Here is a 21,367-nt window from a genome sequence, read left to right on the forward strand (position 1 = left end):
ACCATATGGAGCTATGGTTCTCAGTACCAAGGCCATTCTGGACGTAGCAAAGATTTCGAAATAACCTGTATACTCTTTGTGTAGAATTGTTGGACTAGCCTCTCCCTAAATTTGTCTCATTGTATCATAGTTTCTGCTGACTTCATGTAATTCCTTCATTTCCCCCTAGGAAGTAATAGTCCAGGCTGGCTTTGAACTCACAGAGAGGCACAGGGTTCTTCTTCCTGTGTTGGGATTAAAAGTATAGGCCACCACCACCTGACAAGTTGCTATTTTTCTTTTTTCATTTTTTTTTTGGTTTTTCAAGTTTCTCTGTAGCTTTGGAGCCCATCCTGGAACAAGCTTTTATAGACTAGGCTGGCCTTGAACTCACAGAGATCTGCTGGCAGGAATTAAAGACATGCCCCACCACTGCTCAGCTAAGATGCTATTTTTCTTAAGAAGCTTACTTGGCTGGGACGTATCTTCTGCAACACCTCCCCACCCTATCTTTTTTATCTTTTACTTGTCCAGTCCAGTCTTTCTCCTCTCTTGTCATCTTCACCTTAGAACCATGGCAGTGAAGAATGACCTGCTGTAACAGGTCACGGGCATACTTAAGAAAATATTCTGAGAATATTTTTGCCTATATATTTAGACTGGCAAGTTGCCTGTTTCTATTTCAATTGTTCAGAGTATAATCTGGACCATTATCCTATGGGATACTTATGACTAACAGTATATATTGAATGCACAATCTATCTAACTTCTGTCCCTTGAGCATTGGACAGAGATCAAGGCATAACATCATTAAAGATACTTTCTTTATTAATCTCCTAAGTGTGTGATGTGATTTCTCAGAGGGAAGGCATATTAATTCTAGAAGAGCTGCATTTCTGTCCCGATAGAAATATTGCTTCTGAGACAACTTCTGTTATGTTGACTCAGGTGGCTTTGGTCCCTCTTTGTTGCTTTCCTGGGCAACCTTGAGTGTCCTCTATATTACTCCTTCAAAGTTCTTAAATGACTGTACCTATTCACAGTATTAAAATTATGTATTTGCTGGGCAGTGGTGATGCATGCCTTTAATCCAAGCACTTGGGAGGCAGATGCATGCAGATCTCTGTGAGTTTGAAGCCTGGCTGGTCTATAAGAGCTAGTTCCAGGACAGTCACCAAAGCTACAGAGATACCTTGTATCAAAATAAAAAAAACCCAGTGAAGTAAAATAATGCATTCAAGGCGTGTAGTTGACTGCCTAATGCAGTCGCAGGAAAAGGATTTGCATATGGAGCATTTCTTCTGTCCTCAGATCACAATAGGAAGAATAGATTATTGTGTGCACTGCAGGGGGCACAGCATAGGCAATCAGCTGTTGGAGCCACCACTATGTAAAAGGGCCTGACTGTGGTAGCAGGAGTGGTTTGTAATTGCCCAGCATGTGTAAATTAATGTCATGTGAATGAACACAGACCAGATTGTGTGGGTGTCCAGATTAGGAAGGTTATCTTGAGTGAAGAAACATTGAATTTGCAATTAGATAACTATCCCTTGTAGATATGATCTATTTTTTTATTGGTATTTATTGAGCTCTACAATTTTCTTTTCTTCACTCCCTGCCTCTCCACTCCCCTATTCAACGCCTCCCACGGTCCACATGCACTCAGTTTACTCAGGAGATCTTGTCTTTTTATACTTTATACTTCCCATGTAGATTAGAGCTCTGTAAGTCTCTCTTAGCATCCTCATTTTTGTCTAAGATCTGGGATTTGCAGTCTGTAGGCTAGCTTTCTTTGCTTTGTGCTTTAAAACCACTTATGAGTGAGTACATGTGATAATTGTCTTTTGGGTCTGGGTTACCTCATGCAAAATAATGTTTGCAAGTTCTATCCATTTCCCTGCAAGTTTCAAGATGTCATTATTTTTTCTGCTGTGTAGCACTCCATGGTGTAAATGTACCACATTTTTCTTATCCATTCTTCAGCTGAGCAGCATTTAGGTTGTTTCCAGGTTCTGCTAGGACAAACAAAGCTGCTATGAACATAGTTGAGCACATGTCCTTGTGGCACGATTGAGCATCCTTTGGATATATTCCCCAAAGTGGTATTTCTTGGTCTTGAGAAAGTTAGTTTCCTAATTTTCTGAGAAATTGCCACCCTGACATCTGAAGGGGCTGTACCAGCTTGCATTCATACCAGCAATGCAGAAATGTTCCCTTTTCCCCACAACCTCTCCAGCATAAGTTGTCATCAGTATTTTTGATCTTAGCCATATATTCAGGTGTCAGTTATAATCTCAGAGTTGTTTTGATTTGCATTTCTCTGATGACTAAGGATATTGAATATTTCCTTAAGTGTCTTTCAGCCATTTTAGATTCCTCTGTTGAGTTCTCTGTTTAGGTCTTTACTCCATTTTTTATTGAATTATGCGCCACCACTGCCCTGCTCAAACACTTTCTTTAAGTGTATTGCTGCTCTTATCTCTATTTGTTTCTGTTATCCATTGTTTCTAAGTCATTAATAGTTTCATTTCATTTCTTTCCAGTTATGTAGATTTCTATGTAGATCAATGTCTCCTATATTTTAGGCTTGCCTCATGCTGTGTAATTGAGAATTATTTTCTTGGGCGGTGGTGGCGCACACCTTTAATCCCAGCCCTCAGGAGGCAGAGGCAGGCAGATCTCTGGGACTTCGAGGCCAGCCTGGTCTACAAGAGCTAGTTCCAAGACAGTCACCAAATCTACAGAGAAACCCTGTCTCGAAAAAAAAAATTGAGAATTATTTTGAACACCTAATTCTGCCTCTGCTGCCCAGTTCTGGGACGACAGTCCTGCAACTCCTTCCAGGTTTGTCCTTCACTAGTCAGATAGAAAGAAAAATAGAGCAGTTAATGAGTGTCTGTTGATCTTTCTGACTTTTACTGGGAACATAGAAATATAGAGGGATTGTTATAAGAATTGAACTCATTGACCAACTTTGAAGCTGGTGGAGACACAGTACAGGAAGTGAGAGGTTAGCCTGAGGGTGAGAGCTTTCCTCTTTCAACTGAGATTACTTATGTGGAATCAGGTAGTCAATTGTGATGCTGTATTATTATCCTGATTGACCATTGTTTGCAGTCCACAGACAATGGCAATCTGGATATGGACTGACCTTATCTTGAAACCTAATGTGTGATATTTACAGTAGTTATCCAAAATAGATGATCTGGGTAAAATGTTGTGTCCCTGCTTAACAGGACCATTACTTTTCTGGAATACGATCTTCATATTTAGGGAAAATACATGAGAAATATTTATTGTGCTCTAATACAAATCCTTCGTCTCTGGAGCACATGACCATACAGTGTGTTTCAAGTTTTCAAAATAATTTTTGAGATTAAAACTTCATCATGTCCACATTGTCTTTGCTCACTCCAAGCCGTAACATATCCTGATTGTTTTTTAATTCATGGTCTGTTTTTGTTTAACAACAGTTACAAAGTAACCACAGTTACACAGGAACAGTGATTCCTTTATAACTGTGACCTGTGTTTGTCTTCAGGATTTCCCATCTCTGAGGGAATGGAATGGCTGCACTGGAAAGTGAGTGTGCAAGGCAATGTGCACACAAAGGACCCTGTGCTTTGGATGAAGAATAAGATGTGCTATAGGGGAGTGGAATAATGTGTACTAAAGACAAATGTTCTAATCTAGGCCCCTGGCTGGGCGGTGGTGGCACACACCTTTAATCCCAGCAATTGGGAGGCAGAGGCAGGCAGATCTCTGTGAGTTCGAGGCCAGCCTGGTCTACAAGAGCTAGTTCCAGGACAGGCTCCATAACCACAGAGAAACCCTGTCTTGAAAAACCAAAAAAAAAAAAAAATCTAGGCCCCTGTCTTCTGGGCTGGGTGGGCAGAACTGGAGTCTTTTGATATCTGAATCTTCTATAGAGAGGCGGCTAATATTTTGAGGCTCAGCCACGTGGCCCTAACCAGTAAGGAATTCTGGGAAGGGTTAGAAATAGGGAGTACTAGTAGCAGACAGTGTGTGGGTTCTTTCCATGATTCTATTCTGCCTCTGCAGTTGGAGTTGGAAGGAAGATCACAAGCTATACCATCGTGAGTGTTGGGTGTTCAGGTCTGTTGAACTGTCATTTCCGCTGTGACTTGGCCTGATCATGAGCCAGCATGTAGTTATGTTGGTCCATGTGGTTCATGTTGGCAGTGGCCCGTGTTCTCTGAGCCTCCCTGTATATGAATTTATTGGGGCAGAGGAGTCTCTGGAAATTCAGCATATGATCGTGATTGTCCAGAGTACACACGTGGACACTGCTCTTGGTGTGCAGTGGGAAGAGAGATTAGAAAACTGAACGTCTAGATTCCAGAATTTCTCAATATTGCATTCCAATTTCAGGTTTGTGTTATAAGGATTACAAATAGTTTAGGAACTGGTAGGAAATGATGATATTGACCTTCTAGCAATGCATGATCAGAATGCTTTTATTGTGATCCTGCCACTTGCTGCAGTGGTGTGATCCAGTGAAGCTTACTTCCAGGGGAATAAGGATTTTCTGATCTGCAGAGATTTCTCAGGTGTGCATTGTATTGGACAGGTAGATAGAGCTTAATCCACATCTTGGACCATAATCCATGTAGCAGAAAATAAATTTAAACCATTTTTTTTGTTTTCCATAAACAACATTCTCCATGACACATTATTTTAAAAAACCCATCCATTTTAAATGAGTTTAAGAAAATAAACAAAATCCAGCTCCCACCTCCTTATTCCCACTTCTTCCCATTCCTTTTAAATAAAAGGGGAAAATGTAAAGATAAAATAAAACCAGAACACCTGATGAATAAATTAAAAAAAACACTGCAAAACTTCACAAAACAAAGTACTGTATTCCTCTAAGGTAAGTAGAATTCACACTGAATCCACTGGGAGTGAGTTCTTTCTGGTACAAAAACCTGCAAAGAAAGACACTCAAGACAGAAAAATAAACAAAAAAGCAAACAAAATAGTTCACCAAAAAAAACTGGAGAGGCTGGAGCCCTAGGCGTGTGCCTAGACCTGGTAAATCAGAAGCAGGCAGGGACTGCAAAAGACAGAGAGAAGATGAGGGAAGAAAATAAGCTGAACAGATTGGTGCCCTTCCAGAACTCTGTGTAAAAGAAGTTCTTCTACCACCCGTACCCAACTACCCTTGAGCAGTCCTAAAGAGAGTGAAGTGGAGCAGAGAAACAGGAAACAGTTTGCACATTTGAGAAGTGTCCATGTTGAATCTCCATAGGAAATATGTCACACCTGCCCCATTCCCTGGGCCTCTCCTACTGCCCAGAGCAGGTCCCTACAGTTAATTTTGGGATTCTCCACCTTCCACAGTATAACTTTTTTTAAAGATTCATTCATTCATTCATTTATTTATTTATTTAGCCCTGCAGGCCAGCAGAGGGCACCAGATGTCATTATAATTGGTTGTGAGCCACCATGTGGTTGCTGGGAATTGAACTCAGGATCGCTGGAAGAACAGTCATTACTCTTAACCTCTGAGCCATCTCTCAGCCCCCCAGTATACCTTTTTTAAAAAGATTTTTTCCCATCGAGGTCATCGTTTGTTTTCTATCTTTTTACATTCTTTTTTCCCTTCTTTCCTCTTTTTTTCCCCTCTCTCCTTCCAATACTTTTTTTAGTAAGGGGAATACCATGATATCACTCTAGCCTGGCCCCTGTAGACTTGATCCCAGGGCCTGCTGTTAATACCACTGTAGAATCAAGACAGGGAGATGTTGTAATTAGTAGTCTGGGCATGGTATTGGATTTGTGGGAAACCCCTGTCTGTTGTAGTGATGAGAATCATCTTGATTTGTCTCACTCTAAACAGGGACTCACCTAAAGCCAGGGAGTCCTCACTGACTCTTTGTCTATGAATTCTACATCTTCAAACCCTTTGCCAAGGCCACTGAATTTGTCACAGACTGACAAATTAGTAACATGGTTGACTGAACCACAGCCACGAAAGTGAGCTTCCAACTCTTCTGCTGTTGCACCATAGTCCACATTGCCAACATAGATGGAACTGGCATCAGCCTCCATCTTCTCCTCAAGAGATGAGATCACTGAGCCAGCATTGCCTGGGGTTGTACTCTTATTTTGGGGTTGTATTCTTATTCATCTGCTTCTCTACCTCATTTTGTAGCTCCTTTAATTTCTCATCCTCTTCCTCTATCTCCCTGACTCCCTGAAGCTTTGATCACCTTCTAGCTCTGGGTCCTCAATGATGCTGTCCTTGAAGTGTTCCTTCTGGCTTCTGGGGACTCCCCAACTCATCCCAGAACATGTAGCTGAAGGATCCTCATTCCCAGTCTCCCCAAGAGCCCACTTCTCAGGCAGGGATCCCCAACCACCTGCTTCCCCCACTTTTCTTCAAATCATTTCTCTAGGTTGTTTGGGATTGGGTAATAGTGGAGCAGCATTTATCTAAACCAGAAGAAAGCACTAGGGCCGGGAGAGCCATCACAAGAGATCTCTTTTGTTTGCTAAGAGAATATCCATATCATGAGACTTCTGTCGTTGGAAGATAGATCAGTAATTAGAGGTCAGAAACAACAGTTTAAGGGTCACTTTGAGATCACTGCTTTTTCTGTTGGCTAACACAGATGTTATTCACCACCATCAAGGTTCCTGGAAGAAGAACAGCAGGCATAATAAAATTCTGTATAATGATCAACCCAATTATAAAGTGGGGCACTGATCTGAACAGAGAATTCTCAACAGAAGAACTTCAAATGGCCAAAAGACACTTAAGGTCATGCTCAACTTCCCTAGCAATCAGGGAAATGCAAATCAAGACAACTTTAAGATACCACCTTACACCTGTCAGAATGGCGAAAATAAAAAACACCAATGATAGCCTTTGCTGGAGAGGTTGTGGAGAAAGGGGTACACTCACCCATTGCTGGTGGGAATGCAAACTTGTGCAACCACTCTGGAAAGCAGTGTTTCGGTTTCTCAGGAAATTCGGGATCAACCTACCCCTGGATCCAGCAATACCACTCTTGGGAATATACCCAAGAGAGGCCCTATCATACAACAAAAGTATATGCTCAACTATGTTCATGGCAGCATTGTTTGTAATAGCCAGAACCTGGAAACAACCTAGATGCCCTTCAACGGAAGAATGGATGAAGAAAGTATGGAATATATACATATTAGAGTATTACTCAGCAGTAAAAAACAAGGACTTCTTGAATTTTGCATACAAATGGATGGAAATAGAAAACACTATCCTGAGTGAGGTAAGCCAGACCCAAAAAGAGGAACATGGGATGTACTCACTCATATTTGGTTTCTAGCCATAAATAAAGGGCATTGAGCTTATAATTCATGTTCCTAGAGAAGCTAAATAAGAAGGTGAATCCAAAGACAAACACATAGGCATCCTCAGGAATATTAACCTTCATCAGGCGATGAAAGGAGACAGAGACAGAGACCCACACGGGAGCACCGGACAGAAATCTCAAGGTCCAAATCAGGAGCAGAAGGAGACGGAGCACGAGCAAGGAACTCAGGACCACGAGGGGTGCACCCACACACTAAGACAATGGGGATGTTCTATTGGGATCTCACCAAGGCCAGCTGGCCTAGGTCTGAAAAAACATGGGATAAATCCGGACTAGCTGAACATAGCGGACAATGAGGAATACTGAGAATTCAAGAACAATTGCAGTGGGTTTCTGATCCTACTGCACGTACTGGCTTTGTGGGAGCCTAGGCAGTTTGGATGCTCACCTTACGAGACCTGGATAGAGGTGGGCAGTCCTTGGGCTTCCCACAGGTCAGGGAACCCTGATTGCTCTTAGAGCAGATGAGGGAGGGGGAATTGATCGGGGGAGGGGAAGGAAATGGGAAGCGGTTGTGGGGACGAGGCAGAAATCCTTAATAAATAAATAAATTAAAAAAAAAAATTCTGTATAATGTTAAAACATACCTAATATGATTATACTTTCAACTGTAATAAGTAACAAACTACTAATATGCAGTACTTTAATAATAATAACTTTCAAGGACTAAATATTTTCTTTTCTTTTCTTTTCTTTTTTTTTTTTTTTTTGCTTTTTCGAGACAGGGTTTCTCTCTGATTTTGGAGCCTGTCCTGAAACTAGCTCTTGTAGACCAGGCTGGTCTCGAACTCACAGAGATCTGCCTGCCTCTGCCTCCAGAGTGCTGGGATTAAAGGCGTGCGCCACCACTGCCTTGCAACCATTTTCACTACATGTTTAAGTTAGTTGTTTTAGGTAAAATATCTTGAGTATATATATATAACATCATAGTCAGTATGTTTTAACAAAAATAATATCAAATTACTATCAAAAGGAAGCATACATATCTATATCATTGTAAAATATTTAAATAAGTAGTTACTTTTTAAATTAATTTTAATGATCTACCCTTTTATCTCATCATACATATATATGCCTCTTGATTTTTTTAAGAGTAGATTCAATAATCTACACTTTTTTTCTATCATTACCTTGGGTGCCTTTTGTAGGTGGATAAATGTTTATGAATATATAGAGTTGGCTTTGGAGTTGGACACTGGCTCTGTCCCTCTATAAATCCAAACATGTTAAAAGAAAAATTCAGAGTTTCTGTCTCATGTCAGGAGCATGGGACAGAAATAAAAAAGAATTTAGAAAAAAAATTTACTTTTCTTTATATCTATTTTTGTCTCTATTGTCCATGTCACTGAATATATTTGTCTGTATATGTCTATATAATTAATGTTGAAGGTTTGCACAATGAACAATAAATTTTCCTGCAGTGAATTTTGAAATTTCCAGGAAGAAGATGGGGCCCCAGAACATCAACTCAACCTGGTTGATATGACGTCATGATGATGATAGCGCTACTACAAGATCTGTTTTGAGAACCAGCTACTCAAGGTGGTTCCAACTTGGTTAGCTGAAATGGTGCACTTTTTACAATGTTCTGGACAGACCTCCTAATAGGAAGCTCAGAAAAACCTTACCAAATATGCAGAGACTATTTGCAATTATACCAGACAGTAATCTTGGAACTTAACCATCATTTTACTTTCACAGGATCCCATAGAAAGAAAATTCCCCCCCATGACAGCTGGAAGTAATTCTAAAAGACAACGTCTCCTCTCCCAACAAAGTTTGTTCTCAGAATTAGGGATATCATTTAGGGGTTGATTATAATTGGTATAGGGTTGCAAGATGGAGAGAAAATTTTAGAGGCTGAGGGATCACTTTGAAAAAAAATGGGAAAATTGGATGGGATAATAGATTAGTGTGAGCTTACTCACACTAATAATAATAGTGAGTAAATAGAGTGAATATTGTGAGTTATTATTTATAGGCAATTGCATTGGTATAGATTATTGTATATTAATATAATGTGATATTATATTGAATATTGTATGCATTCATGCTTCTACCTCTGCTTAAAAACATTTTTATGGATTAATATATATTTATCATATTGCAACATACATTTCTACCTCTGATCAAGATACTTATACATTGTTTACATTTTGAAGTCATTGTCCTCATTTGTTTCAGTTGTTTATTGTATAATATTCTAATATTTATTTATTTATTATGTATACAATATTCTGTCTGTGTGTATGCCTGCAGGCCAGAAGAGGGCACCAGACCTCTTTACAGATGGTTGTGAACCACCATGTGGTTGCTGGGAATTGAACCCAGGACCTTTGGAAGAACAGGCAATGCTCTTAACCACTGAGCCATCTCTCCAGTCCCCTTGTATAATATTCTAATATGAGCCTTAGTTTTTAAGTTTATAGGTATTAAGAATTATAGATCAATAGTCATTTATGGTTTTTATAGTTGGAATAATCAGGTTCTTTAGATACGTAGAGATTATATTCATATATAGGTAATCTTCAACCACTTCAAAGAGCTGTAGATTATGGCATTTAAATAACTTTGAATTATGTTTAAGTGAGACAAAATTGCTCCTTGTAGCATCATTCTATTTCCAAGAGAATGTTGAACACCGGTCACTTCACTTGGAGCTTGTTTTCTTCTTGCCAAAACTGGCCTTTAGGCAAAGACATGTTCATGTCTCAACTACTGACAAGATACATGATATCCAAAATGGATAAGCAGGATTGTTAAATCTTGCCAAGATAGGATAAGATGGTTTTTAAAATTTTCCTACCTCCTTAAGTTGTCGGTCAGTTATTCTAGGTCTTTGCCAAAGTTGGTTGCTTCAACATTGCAAATGAGACTTTGGATGATTGCCCAGGGAGCCAGTTGTCTCTGTAATTTGTTACACATTTTGAAAGTTGCTTGATTGCACTTCCTGCTTACTCAAGTAATATTATTTCTCTTCTTGGATCTTCGATGGGGTTGAAGACTAGATAGTTGAAGTTACTTTCCTCTCATGACTTGGCTAAGTTTTTATACAAGACATAAACTAGTTAGGATAGGATAATTAATGAATATATTGTTCTTATTCATAGTATAGAATTGTGTATTGGGCTTAGAACTCTCTTATTTAAACAAAAGGAGAAGGCGCTGTAGGAAATCTTACAGCCAGTGGTTTCCTGACCACTAAGGCATGGCCTCTTATATAGGCCAGTATAGAGCATGAGTCCAGCCTCTTTCTGGCTGCATGATTCGGTTTCTGATCTCAGTTTGAGCATAGGATTCTGATTTGTGAGTCTATCCCTAATAAATAAACATCTATTTCTCAATTCTGAGCTAGTATTGCATTTCTTCTAAGAGTCCTTCTTTAAGGATCATTAAATGTGAATCTTCTAAGTGATGAAATGATTTCTTTCATTTGTTGACCATGGACCAATAGTGACTGGGTTCAGAATGTACTTGATTAAATAAACAACCCACCAGAAAATATCATGTATTTGAAGAACTTTCTCTCCTTATTGGTTTTATTTCAATTTTCTGTGGATCCTTACCAGGAGAAGCCTTTCTAGATAAAATTCCTCATTGTATGCTATGAGTTTCAATACCCTAAAGTAATTTCCTGACATTTATATCTACTGTGTTGTGCTTGACATTAATCAGCCAAATTCCTATTTATACTGAAATGTGTTTACCATCATTATGGGCTCAATCTCTAAATCACATAAGATATAGCAGAAAGAGTTCTTATTCAGTGCTCAAGTGTTTGGTAACCTGCTGTTTTATCTGAGCCATTGTGTGGCTCTAAATTCCTGAAAGTAAAGGGAGGCATCATTCCTCGCTCTATTTGTTGTGATGTTATTGGATGATGGCCCTGGAATGCAGGTATTTTTTATGTCAAGTATATGCTGCTGTGCTGAGCTTCATGCTTATCTTGAATTTTAAAATTTGACAGAGGGTATCTCTCTGATTCCCAGGATACCATCCCATGGATTGATAGCATTAATACTGCCTGAGTATTTTGAGTCATTAAATTGCAGCTGTATGAACATCTTCTTGCTTGTTATGCTTGCTTTGATTTTTTTAAATCAATATGACTGTTTTATATGCCTGCATGGATATGTACCATGAAAGTGATCAAAGAATATCAGAAATCCTTACCCTGGAAAATGGATAGTTATAATCCCCATGTAAGTACAGGCAAATTTGTCCATCTCCATTCCAGATCAGCAAGAGTGCTGAATTAATCTGCCCCCTCTCCAGGTCTGTGTTGATTATTTATGACCAACATATATATTTCTACTGTTTTCATGTGTCCACTTTTAACTGTTTTATACAGGAAGTTCTTTTTCTACAAAATGTTATTGGTATTGAAGTTTATATTAGGGTACTTCAGGGTCTGGAAGAAGACTACAGAACTGGAGTGAAAACAACTCTTTGTAGAAACTTCAATAAAAGCCTGTTAGTTTTTCTATCCCATTGTTTGTTTTATTGAGGTTTGCAATGGAGACAGAGTCTTAATGTGTACTGCCACTTTTCCTGGACCTGATTGCATTGACTTGACTGGCATTCAACTCAGAGACAAATATACCCACCTCTGTTTTCTGAGCGTTGTGGTTAAAGGCACAATAAACCAATACACCCATTTGTGTATCTTTTTTTCTTTCTATAATGAGGAATTTTTCATACAATTTTCTCATGCATACAATTTACTGTTGATCTTTTTTCTTGTCTCACCCTCTTAATAGATATTGTTCTTATAAGGTGAAATCCCATTCAGATTGTATAGAAATGACAGAATTGACTCTAATTTTCAATTTACTTCTAAAGTAACTGACTATATCACAGAATAAGAATGGGGAGCACCAGAATCATACAACTGTACTTTCAAAGAAGTATGCATTTCCAATGATGTCACTGTCATGCTTACATGTACACACGTATGGTATATTTTTGAAGGCAGTGACCTATGATGATCTACATATCAACTTCACTCAGGAAGAGTGGGATTTGCTGAGTCCTTCCCAGAAAAATCTCTACAAAGATGTGATGCTGGAGACCTTCAGGAACCTCACTACTACAGGTAAAAATGAATTTCCTTCATGTTTCAAAATATGGAGACAACCTTTCCTTGCCTTATAATGTTGTTCTGTAATTTGATTTAGAAAGAAGAAAATGAGATGAGTAACACAATCATAGTTCTTAGGTGCACTTAAGATAATGAGCTAGCTGGGCAGTGGTGGCACACGCCTTTAATACCAGCACTCTGGAGGCAGAGGCAGGTGGATCTCTGTGAGTTCGAGACCAGCCTGGTCTACAAGAGCTAGTTCCAGGACAGACTTCAAAACCACAGAGAAACCCTGTCTCGAAAAACAAAAAAAAAAAAATAATAATTAAAAAAAGAGAATGACTTAATTGTTGTACAATATTAAATAATATAACATACATATTCTGGTACTGTATTTCAGGGTACATTTTGGAGGTCTGTAACACTGAAGAACATAGTCAATGCTCTAGAAGACCTACAAGGTAATTTTCCTGTGCAAGTTTATAACAATGTGCCTCTGATGAGTTTCTAATATGTCCTGGAACAATGAATCAAAAGCAGCATTGTAAATAAGCACAGCTTTAAATGCATTGATGGTTATTAAATTCTCACAAATCCATATTCCTCAATTTCTCATAGGTGAATTGCATGTGCAAGGCATTCATTTAAGAAAACGTCAACAGCACTCGGGAGGCAGAGGCAGGCGGATCTCTGGGAGTTTGAGACCAGCCTGGTCTACAGAGCTAGTTCCAGGATGGGCTCCAAAACCACAGAGAAACCGTGTTTCGAAAAAAACTAAAAAAAAAGAAAAAGAAAAAGTCAAGGAAGCAATGACTAAACAGATAATCACCATTTGAATCATAGCAACGTGAGGGCTATGTAGTAGATCTGCCAGTCCATTTCTTTCTTGCTACTTATGACAATAACTTTATACACATTTCAGTGATGAGTGTAGCTGCAAACTTTCTCCTAAATCAATAGCTCATGGTAAGACTTGGATTACTCATAGACTTTTTGTGACTTGTTAAGTTTAGTGAAAGTGGCAGTTAGAGTCAAGGGTCAATGGGCAGTTGTTGTGGAGAAACCTTAATATCTATACCACAAGTCTATGAGGAACAGCAAGTGAAACCATGAGGATTCAATGTGGAAATCTTTTATTTACTATTCTTCCTTACTATGTATATCATATGTGAACTCTTGATACAAGCATATGAGAATATGGATATGGAAAGATGTAGCATACGACTCATTAAGAACAATTAGAAGATAAACTGTAGTTCCCATGGAGAGTATACTTGTTCAATTAAGTGCAAGTATACAGTAATTGGTATTTTACCATCATTGTTAATACATAAACAACTTCACATTAAAAAAAAAGCCCCATGAGTTCTAAGTCTGCCAATACTTCTTAGTGTCTTAGTTCACTTAGTCAATGTATAAGGATTCACAGTAAAATTTATGAATGCAGTAAAGATCGTAAGGCACTCAGTGTATGCATTTCTTTTAAAAAATGTGAAAAAATCATAGAAAAATATAGAGATAGGTATAGATGAAATGGTAAACCATGACACAAAGGAATTATCATCACAAATATTTTTCCTAATGAAAGAAGAAAACATGATTTTAAATGAAGTTATAAGACATTAATATTTGATTCATTTTTACAACTGGAACAAATTATGAAATTAATTCATACAGATCTGAGGTTCAACAGTATATTGAATGTGGTAAAGCTTTTACATGTGTAAATTATCCTTGCAGGATTGAAAGAAATCAAATTGGAGAGAAATTTTCAGTATGTTCTCACTATGCTAAAACCTTGTCTTATGACACTCACCTTCTAAGGAATGAAAAAACACATACCAGAGAAAAATGCTGTGAAATTAAGCAATGTGGTAAAGCCTTTGATTATCACAGTCATCATCAAATGCATGAAAGAACACCCACTGGAGAGAAACCCTATGAATATAGTCAAGATGGTAAAGACTGTGTTCATTATGAAACTCATCAAAGTCATAAAAGAACACATAATGAAGAAAAATCATATAAATTTAATGCGCTTGGTAAGGCCTTTGCTGATCACAGTCATCTTCAAAAGAATAAAAGAACACATACTAGAGAGAAACCCTATGAATGTTTTCAATGTGGTAAATGCTTTGCATGTCAGGATAATCTTCAAACACATAAAAGAACACGTACTGGAGAGAAACCCTATGAATGTAATCAGTGTGGTAAGGCCTTTGCTCAGAAAAGTAATCTTCAAATGCATAAAAGAGCACATAATGGAGAGAAGCCTTATGAATTTAGTCAGTGTGGTAAATACTTTGCACATCTGGATTACCTTCAATTGCATGAAAGAACACATTCTGGAGAGAAACCCTATGAATGTAATCAGTGTGGTAAGGCCTTTGCTCGACCTAGTACTCTTCAAAGTCATAAAAGAACACATACTGGAGAGAAACCCTGTGAATGTCATCAGTGTGGTAAGGCCTTTGCTCGACCTAGTACTCTTCAAATGCATAAAAGAACACATACTGGAGAGAAACCCTATGAATGTAATCAGTGTGGTAAGGCCTTTGCTCAACATGGTAGTCTTCAAATGCATAAAAGAACACATACTGGAGAGAAACCCTATAAATGTAGTCAGTGTGGTAAGGCCTTTGCACATCATCGTCACCTTCAATACCATAAAAGAACACATACTGGAGAGAAACCCTATGAATGTAATCAGTGTGGTAAGGCCTTTGCATATCTTAGTAATCTTCAAGAGCATAAAAGAACACATTCTGGAGAGAAACCCTATGAATGTAATCAGTGTGGTAAGGCCTTTGCTCAACACAGTCATCTTCAAACGCATAAAAGAACACACACTGGAGAGAAACCCTATGAATGTAATCAGTGTGGTAAGGCCTTTGCTCGACCTAGTACTCTTCAAAGTCATAAAAGAACACATACTGGAGAGAAACCCTATGAATGTCATCAGTGTGGTAAGGCCTTTGCTCACCGTGGTACTCTTCAAATGCATAAAAGAACACATACTGGGGAGAAACCCTATGAATGTAATCAGTGTGGTAAGGCCTTTGCTCGACCTAGTACTCTTCAAAGGCATAAAAGAACACATACTGGAGAGAACCCCTATGTATGTATTCAGTGTGGTAAGGCCTTTGCCCATCATAGTCACCTTCAATACCATGAAAAAACACATACTGGTGAGAAACCCTATGAATGTAATCAGTGTGGTAAGGCCTTTGCTCAACACAGTCATCTTCAAAGGCATAAAAGAACACACACTGGAGAGAAACCCTATGAATGTAATCAGTGTGGTAAGGCCTTTGCTCGACCTAGTACTCTTCAAAGTCATAAAAGAACACATACTGGAGAGAAACCCTATGAATGTCATCAGTGTGGTAAGGCCTTTGCTCACCGTGGTACTCTTCAAATGCATAAAAGAACACATACTGGGGAGAAACCCTATGAATGTAATCAGTGTGGTAAGGCCTTTGCTCAACGTGGTACTCTTAAAAGGCATAAAAGAACACATACTGGAGAGAACCCCTATGTATGTATTCAGTGTGGTAAGGCCTTTGCCCATCATAGTCACCTTCAATACCATGAAAAAACACATACTGGTGAGAAACCCTATGAATGTAATCAGTGTGGTAAGGCCTTTGCTTATCTTAGTCATCTTCAAAAACATAAAAGAACACATACTGGAGAAAAACCCTATGAATGTAATCAGTGTGGTAAGGCCTTTGCTCAACACAGTCATCTTCAAAGGCATAAAAGAACACATACTGGAGTGAAATCCTTTAAATGTAATCAATGAAGTAAGGTCTTTGCTCACAACTGTGCTCTTCAAAATCATAAAAGAACCCATACTGGAGAGAAACCCTATAAATGCCATCAATGTGGTAAGGACTTGCATGTCACAATCATCTTCAATTGCATAAAAGAACACATACTGGAGAGATACATGTGAATGAAATCTGTCCTGAATCCTTTTTTCCAATCATCTCCAAATATGTAAAACAAGACATCTTATAGAGAAACCCTGAGTTTAATATGTGTGTTCTTTAAAAACATGAGAAAAATCATACTGTAGTGATACTCTATGAAAATCAGTGTCAGAATGATTTGTGCTTCATATAGGAGTAAGACTTTTTGTGTGTAATCAATCTGATTAAGTTTGTGGTGCATATTACCATAATCTTTGGACCTGAGGAAAAAACTGAGGGCTTATTGTAAATTATTCTTTAAACAAAAACAGTTATTGTATAGAAAAGAATTTTATAGTGTCAACAATTTGTTCAAGCATCATGATACCTCTTATTATTTTAGTTTGAAGTAGCAAACTAATGGACAAACATTTTATGAAGCATTATTGGTTGGAGAAAGGGTATTTAAAGAAACATACATTGGTCCTGAAACCAGAGCCAAAAGAAAGTACCTTGTCTCTGAATCTAGAAGTAGTTAAAGAAACAACATCTCTCTGAAAACAGCCAACGTTAAAAGGAGCCAGTAAAGAAACACAATTTGGCTCTCAAATCAGATCCATAAAAACAAACTCTACCCTTGTCCTTGCGCACAAAAGCAATGAATCCCTCGGCATAAAATCAAGCCCATCCCGGAGCTTTTTCAGGATCAGGTATTGAAATCCAGCAAATTCCCACCATCAAAATCTCCTTTGCTCTCGGTTATTAAGAAGTCCTATTTGAGCCTTATGCTCATTAAGCATGCAGCTGTCCCTTTCCACACTTTGCAGAGGTATTCATACTCATGTTTTCTTCCTTCTCAAATAAATCTGATTCAAGATTTATGTGAATACCTCTTTTACTGGAATGTTTCAGAAACTCCTGGAGTTGAGCCAAGATACAATTGATGCCTCTGTTTGGGAACTTAGTTCAGAAGATGACAGAGTAATTGGACATATATTATGAAATATTCCCTTGAGAGTAGAGGAGATCAGAACCAGATATTTCTACTGGGAAACTTTCTTCTTTTTTTGTTTTTGTTTTTTTTTCTTCTGTTTTTTGAGACTGGGTTTCTCTGTAGCTTTGGGGCCTGTCCTAGAAAAGCCTCTGCCTCCCAAGTGCTGGGATTAATGTTGTGCACCACCACTGCCCGGCCTGGAAAGCTTTCTTAGAAGAATTAATTTCTTTTACTTCAAGTCTAAGTTTGCTTTTTCTTTACATGAACCAATTCATTGTGTAAGTAAGCTGTACGATGACTCTCAGCTCCTCTTTTACAGAAATGAATGAATGTTTACAGGAGAAATGTTTTCATGAGTGAAAAACTGTCTTAAAAGTTTTGTTCATTGTAGTTATGTGATGTATGTGTGTGTATTTGTGTGTATTTGAATGTGCATTCTGTATCCACATAAAGATAATACCTTGGATATTATTGCAGAAGAAATTACAGGAAGCTGTCAAACATCTGACATTAGTTCTCACCTAGGCATGACTCTAGTGCCTCATATATTTTTAGTCTATTTATATCTTTTTGAAGTCTGGAAATAGGAACACACTCTTAGAAAAAAGAAAGTTCAATTCATGACAACAATTGGTTAATTTCTTTAGAAATCACAGTTTTCTCTAGCTTTAAGTAAAAATTTTTATCATAACCTTGAGGGAAGTAAATTACATACCATGTTTAATCAAGACTGGTGGAGATCATTGCATTATGGTTTCTACATTGAAATATTTGAAGTATGTACTAAAGTGAGCTATATGTGTGGCAAATCCATTTAGTGAATTCTATTTTGTAGTCTTTATATTACTTCTATGGATTTTGTTCATCTTTTTTTGTGCCTTTACCAAGTGATGGGTATTTTTTTGCTATAATGTATAGAATGGTAAACCCATCATACTTGTTTCCCATTGGTTATTGAAGTGTCAGGCCATGTGGGAACATACTTTTTGAGTAAATGTTTTGGGTTGTTTCTGGTTTAGATTTTTATCTTTTCAGAAATTCCCTTCAGCTTTTGTTTGTTATTAATCCTAGCTTGGATGTCAGGAAAAATTCAGGGATTATTTTGAATTCATGATGCTCATATGTCTGCCCCCTGTATACAAGTCCAAGGGTCGATGATGAACTCCAAATGTATGTGGTTTTTCAACAGAATTTGACAGTATTCACATTAAAATGACTGATAAAATAAATAATAAGAAATGTTAAATACCTTATGTGTATTTAAAGAAGTATTTTCATTCATGTTTTATAGATGTAATAACGTAGTCTAATCAGCAATCATCTGTTTATCTGACACCATAACTTAATGTTCTTTTCTTGTAAATTTTTTTGATCTTTATTGAGCTCTACATTTTTTTGCTGCTCCCCTCCTGCCTCTTCCCTTCCCTTCAGTACTCTCACAAGGTCCCATCCTCCCAATTTACTCGGGAGATCTTGTCTTTTTCTAATTCACATGTATATTAGAACTTTGTATGTCTCTTTAGTGTCCTCATGTTGTCTAAGTTCTCTGGGACTGTGATTTGTAGGCTGGGTTTCTTTGCTTTATGACTAAAATCCACTTAATGACTGACTACATGTGATAATTGTCTTCTGTGTCTGGGTTAGCTCTCTCAAAATGATGTTTTCTCGCTCCATCCATTTTCCTGAAAAATTCAACATGTAATCGAGGTTGGGATTCTAGTCTTGCCCATAAGAGTCCTTTCCCACTGAGTCATCTCATTGGTGCTCAAATTCAATTAGAAGAAATATTACAACAGTAGAGTCTTATTTTCTTTTCAAATTGTAAATGCAATTTCATACAACAAGAGAGGACCATGGGACAATTTGAATAGTCAATCTGCTATGCATGTGAAAATATTCTTACCAGCACAGATTTTTTTAATTTCTTCATTCTGAGAACAAGACATGTATTTATACTTTCTCAAAACCAAAATTACATGCCAGAAAATTGCATCATTTATTAAAGTTCATTGCCTCTAAGTCTGATAACCTGGCTTCTATATCTTGTTTACCCTAATACTCTTACGAATTTTTTCATATTTGTTGACTTCATCAGTTACTTATACACACTCCTACATCATCTCATTCACAAATAATTTTTAAACCAAAAGAAGTTTCTTTCAGTGTATTTGCAGTCAAATGACTCCCAAGGTTTAAGGACTAAAACTCACAACGTGGACGTAGATCATAGACCCCTGTTAGTTTTCCTATCTGTGCTACATGCACATCATGTCGCAGGTGTAGTCACAAAAGCACACTTCAAACATTTTTAAATGGATGGAATTGACAATGCAATAACAATGACTCATTATTTTGAACATATGAAATTATTTGGCCATTTAAATAATACAATTTGAAGAAATATTGTTATTTATCAAAACAATGATGTTCCCTTTTAAGTCTTTCATTATGTGTTTTTTTTTCTACTCAATAAGTCCTTTACAAACATTTCAGCTCAACATAGAGGTGCATGGCTCTAATCACAGAACACAGGAGTGTGGGTGGGTCCAATCTCAGTGAGTTTGATGCCAGCTTGTTCCACATAATGCATACCTGGCATCAATGGCTATGTGGACATATCCTATCTCAAAAACATCACAAAAGACAAAGACTCCCAAATTATGGAAGTTTTCCTAATAAAATCTGCCTGGAGTCAGACTGATTTCAACCAACATTTTAAATATTCCCTCACATAAAGAGAAGTCTCTTAACAATGAAAATAAGAAGCAATATACAAATTCCATTCACATTCCTTCCATTGAATCTTTGACAACCATCTATAGTGGACTTTATCCTTCAAGTGATAAGAGACAGAAGGAACAATGTGACTCCTCTACCTTAAGAATTATAATGACACATGTGGGACCTGGAGAGTTGTCTCAGGAGTACTGCTCCTCTTGGGTACCCAGGTTTGACTCATAGCACCATATCTGATTGGATAGAACTCCCTGTAATTGGAGGTCCTGGAGATCGGGTGCATTCTTCTGGCCTCTTAGGGTACAAAATGGGCAAATACTGAAAAGACAGATGTGTATTTGATTCTATATTTTAAATAGGTTTTCTTTATGTGTCTGTTACCTTAAAAAGGAATGAAATTCAACTTAGATGTAGGAGTTTGACCAGTGAGTGTAGCAAGTGTATCTCAGGTACTAGTGATGACCAGAAGACAGTGTCTACTCTCCTGTGACTGGAGGAACAGACATTGTGAGCTGTCTTATGGGTGCTGGGTATCAAAGATTCTCTGGATGAGTCACCAATGTTCTAAGAGCTGAGCCTTCTTTTCAGCCTCATGAACATGTCATTTATAACAGTAAGGTATAAAAGGCTGATCGAAGTTCATCTTAACTCATCCTTTGCCCAAAAGAAATAAAGGACTGATAGTATTGGAAACTAATTTAGTCTTTGTTCTTTTTTTTGGTTTTTTTCGAGACAGGGTTTCCCTGTGGTGTTGGAGCCTGTCCTGGAACTAGCTCTTGTAGACCAGGCTGGTCTCGAACTCACAGAGATCCGCCTGCCTCTGCCTCCCGAGTGCTGGGATGAAAGGCGTGCGCCACCATCGCCTGGCAGTCTTTCTTCTTAAAGAATTTCTGAGCCCAAATATTCCTCAACTGAGGGAAAAGTACAAAACAAATAATCAGGAAACAAGCTGAAAATGTACGTCTTTAAAAGATAGTTGGCGGCCGGACGATGGTGGTGCATGCCTTTAATCCCAGCACTCGGGAGGCAGAGGCAGGCGGATCTCTGTGAGTTCGAGACCAGCTTGGTCTACAGAGCTAGTTCCAGGACAGGCTTCAAAGCCAAAGAGAAACACTGTCTCGAAAAACAAACAAACAAACAAATAAATAAATATAAATAAAAGATAGTTGGCTATTTAACCAAAGCAATTGGCCATAATTGGAACATAAAAACTTACTATTCAGGTGTACCCATGCTTAAGTTCATTCTACAAGGTTGTAGATCATTCTTGGCTGGCCAGAAA

General features: G+C 38.0%; 1 protein-coding gene and 2 pseudogenes across 1 annotated transcript; 1 reads left to right on the top strand and 2 right to left on the bottom strand.

Annotated features, from left to right (window-relative positions):
• LOC121434563 overlaps window positions 1-21,367 on the bottom strand; it is a 45,001-nt pseudogene that overhangs the window by 18,675 nt on the left and 4,959 nt on the right.
• On the bottom strand, window positions 5,648-6,288 carry LOC121434566 (annotated as a pseudogene).
• On the top strand, window positions 12,423-16,246 carry LOC121434562 (zinc finger protein 431-like). The gene is made up of 3 exons (XM_041633505.1): window positions 12,423-12,456; window positions 12,842-12,902; window positions 14,266-16,246. The coding sequence occupies exons 1-3, from the start codon at window positions 12,423-12,425 to the stop codon at window positions 16,244-16,246; spliced, it is 2,076 nt and encodes a 691-aa protein (XP_041489439.1).

This window comes from Microtus oregoni, unplaced genomic scaffold (assembly GCF_018167655.1).
Source record: "Microtus oregoni isolate MIOR12 unplaced genomic scaffold, Mior012 000044F_000, whole genome shotgun sequence".
Lineage (NCBI taxonomy): Eukaryota > Metazoa > Chordata > Mammalia > Rodentia > Cricetidae > Microtus > Microtus oregoni.

Excerpts from the sequence above, each read along its gene's own strand:
- LOC121434562 (XM_041633505.1), top strand. The coding sequence starts at position 12,423 with ATGCTGGAGACCTTCAGGAACCTCACTACTACAG. Across the intron at positions 12,457-12,841 it reads CAGGAACCTCACTACTACAG|GGTACATTTTGGAGGTCTGT; the intron begins GTAAAAATGAAT and ends ACTGTATTTCAG. Across the intron at positions 12,903-14,265 it reads TGCTCTAGAAGACCTACAAG|GAATGAAAAAACACATACCA; the intron begins GTAATTTTCCTG and ends TCACCTTCTAAG.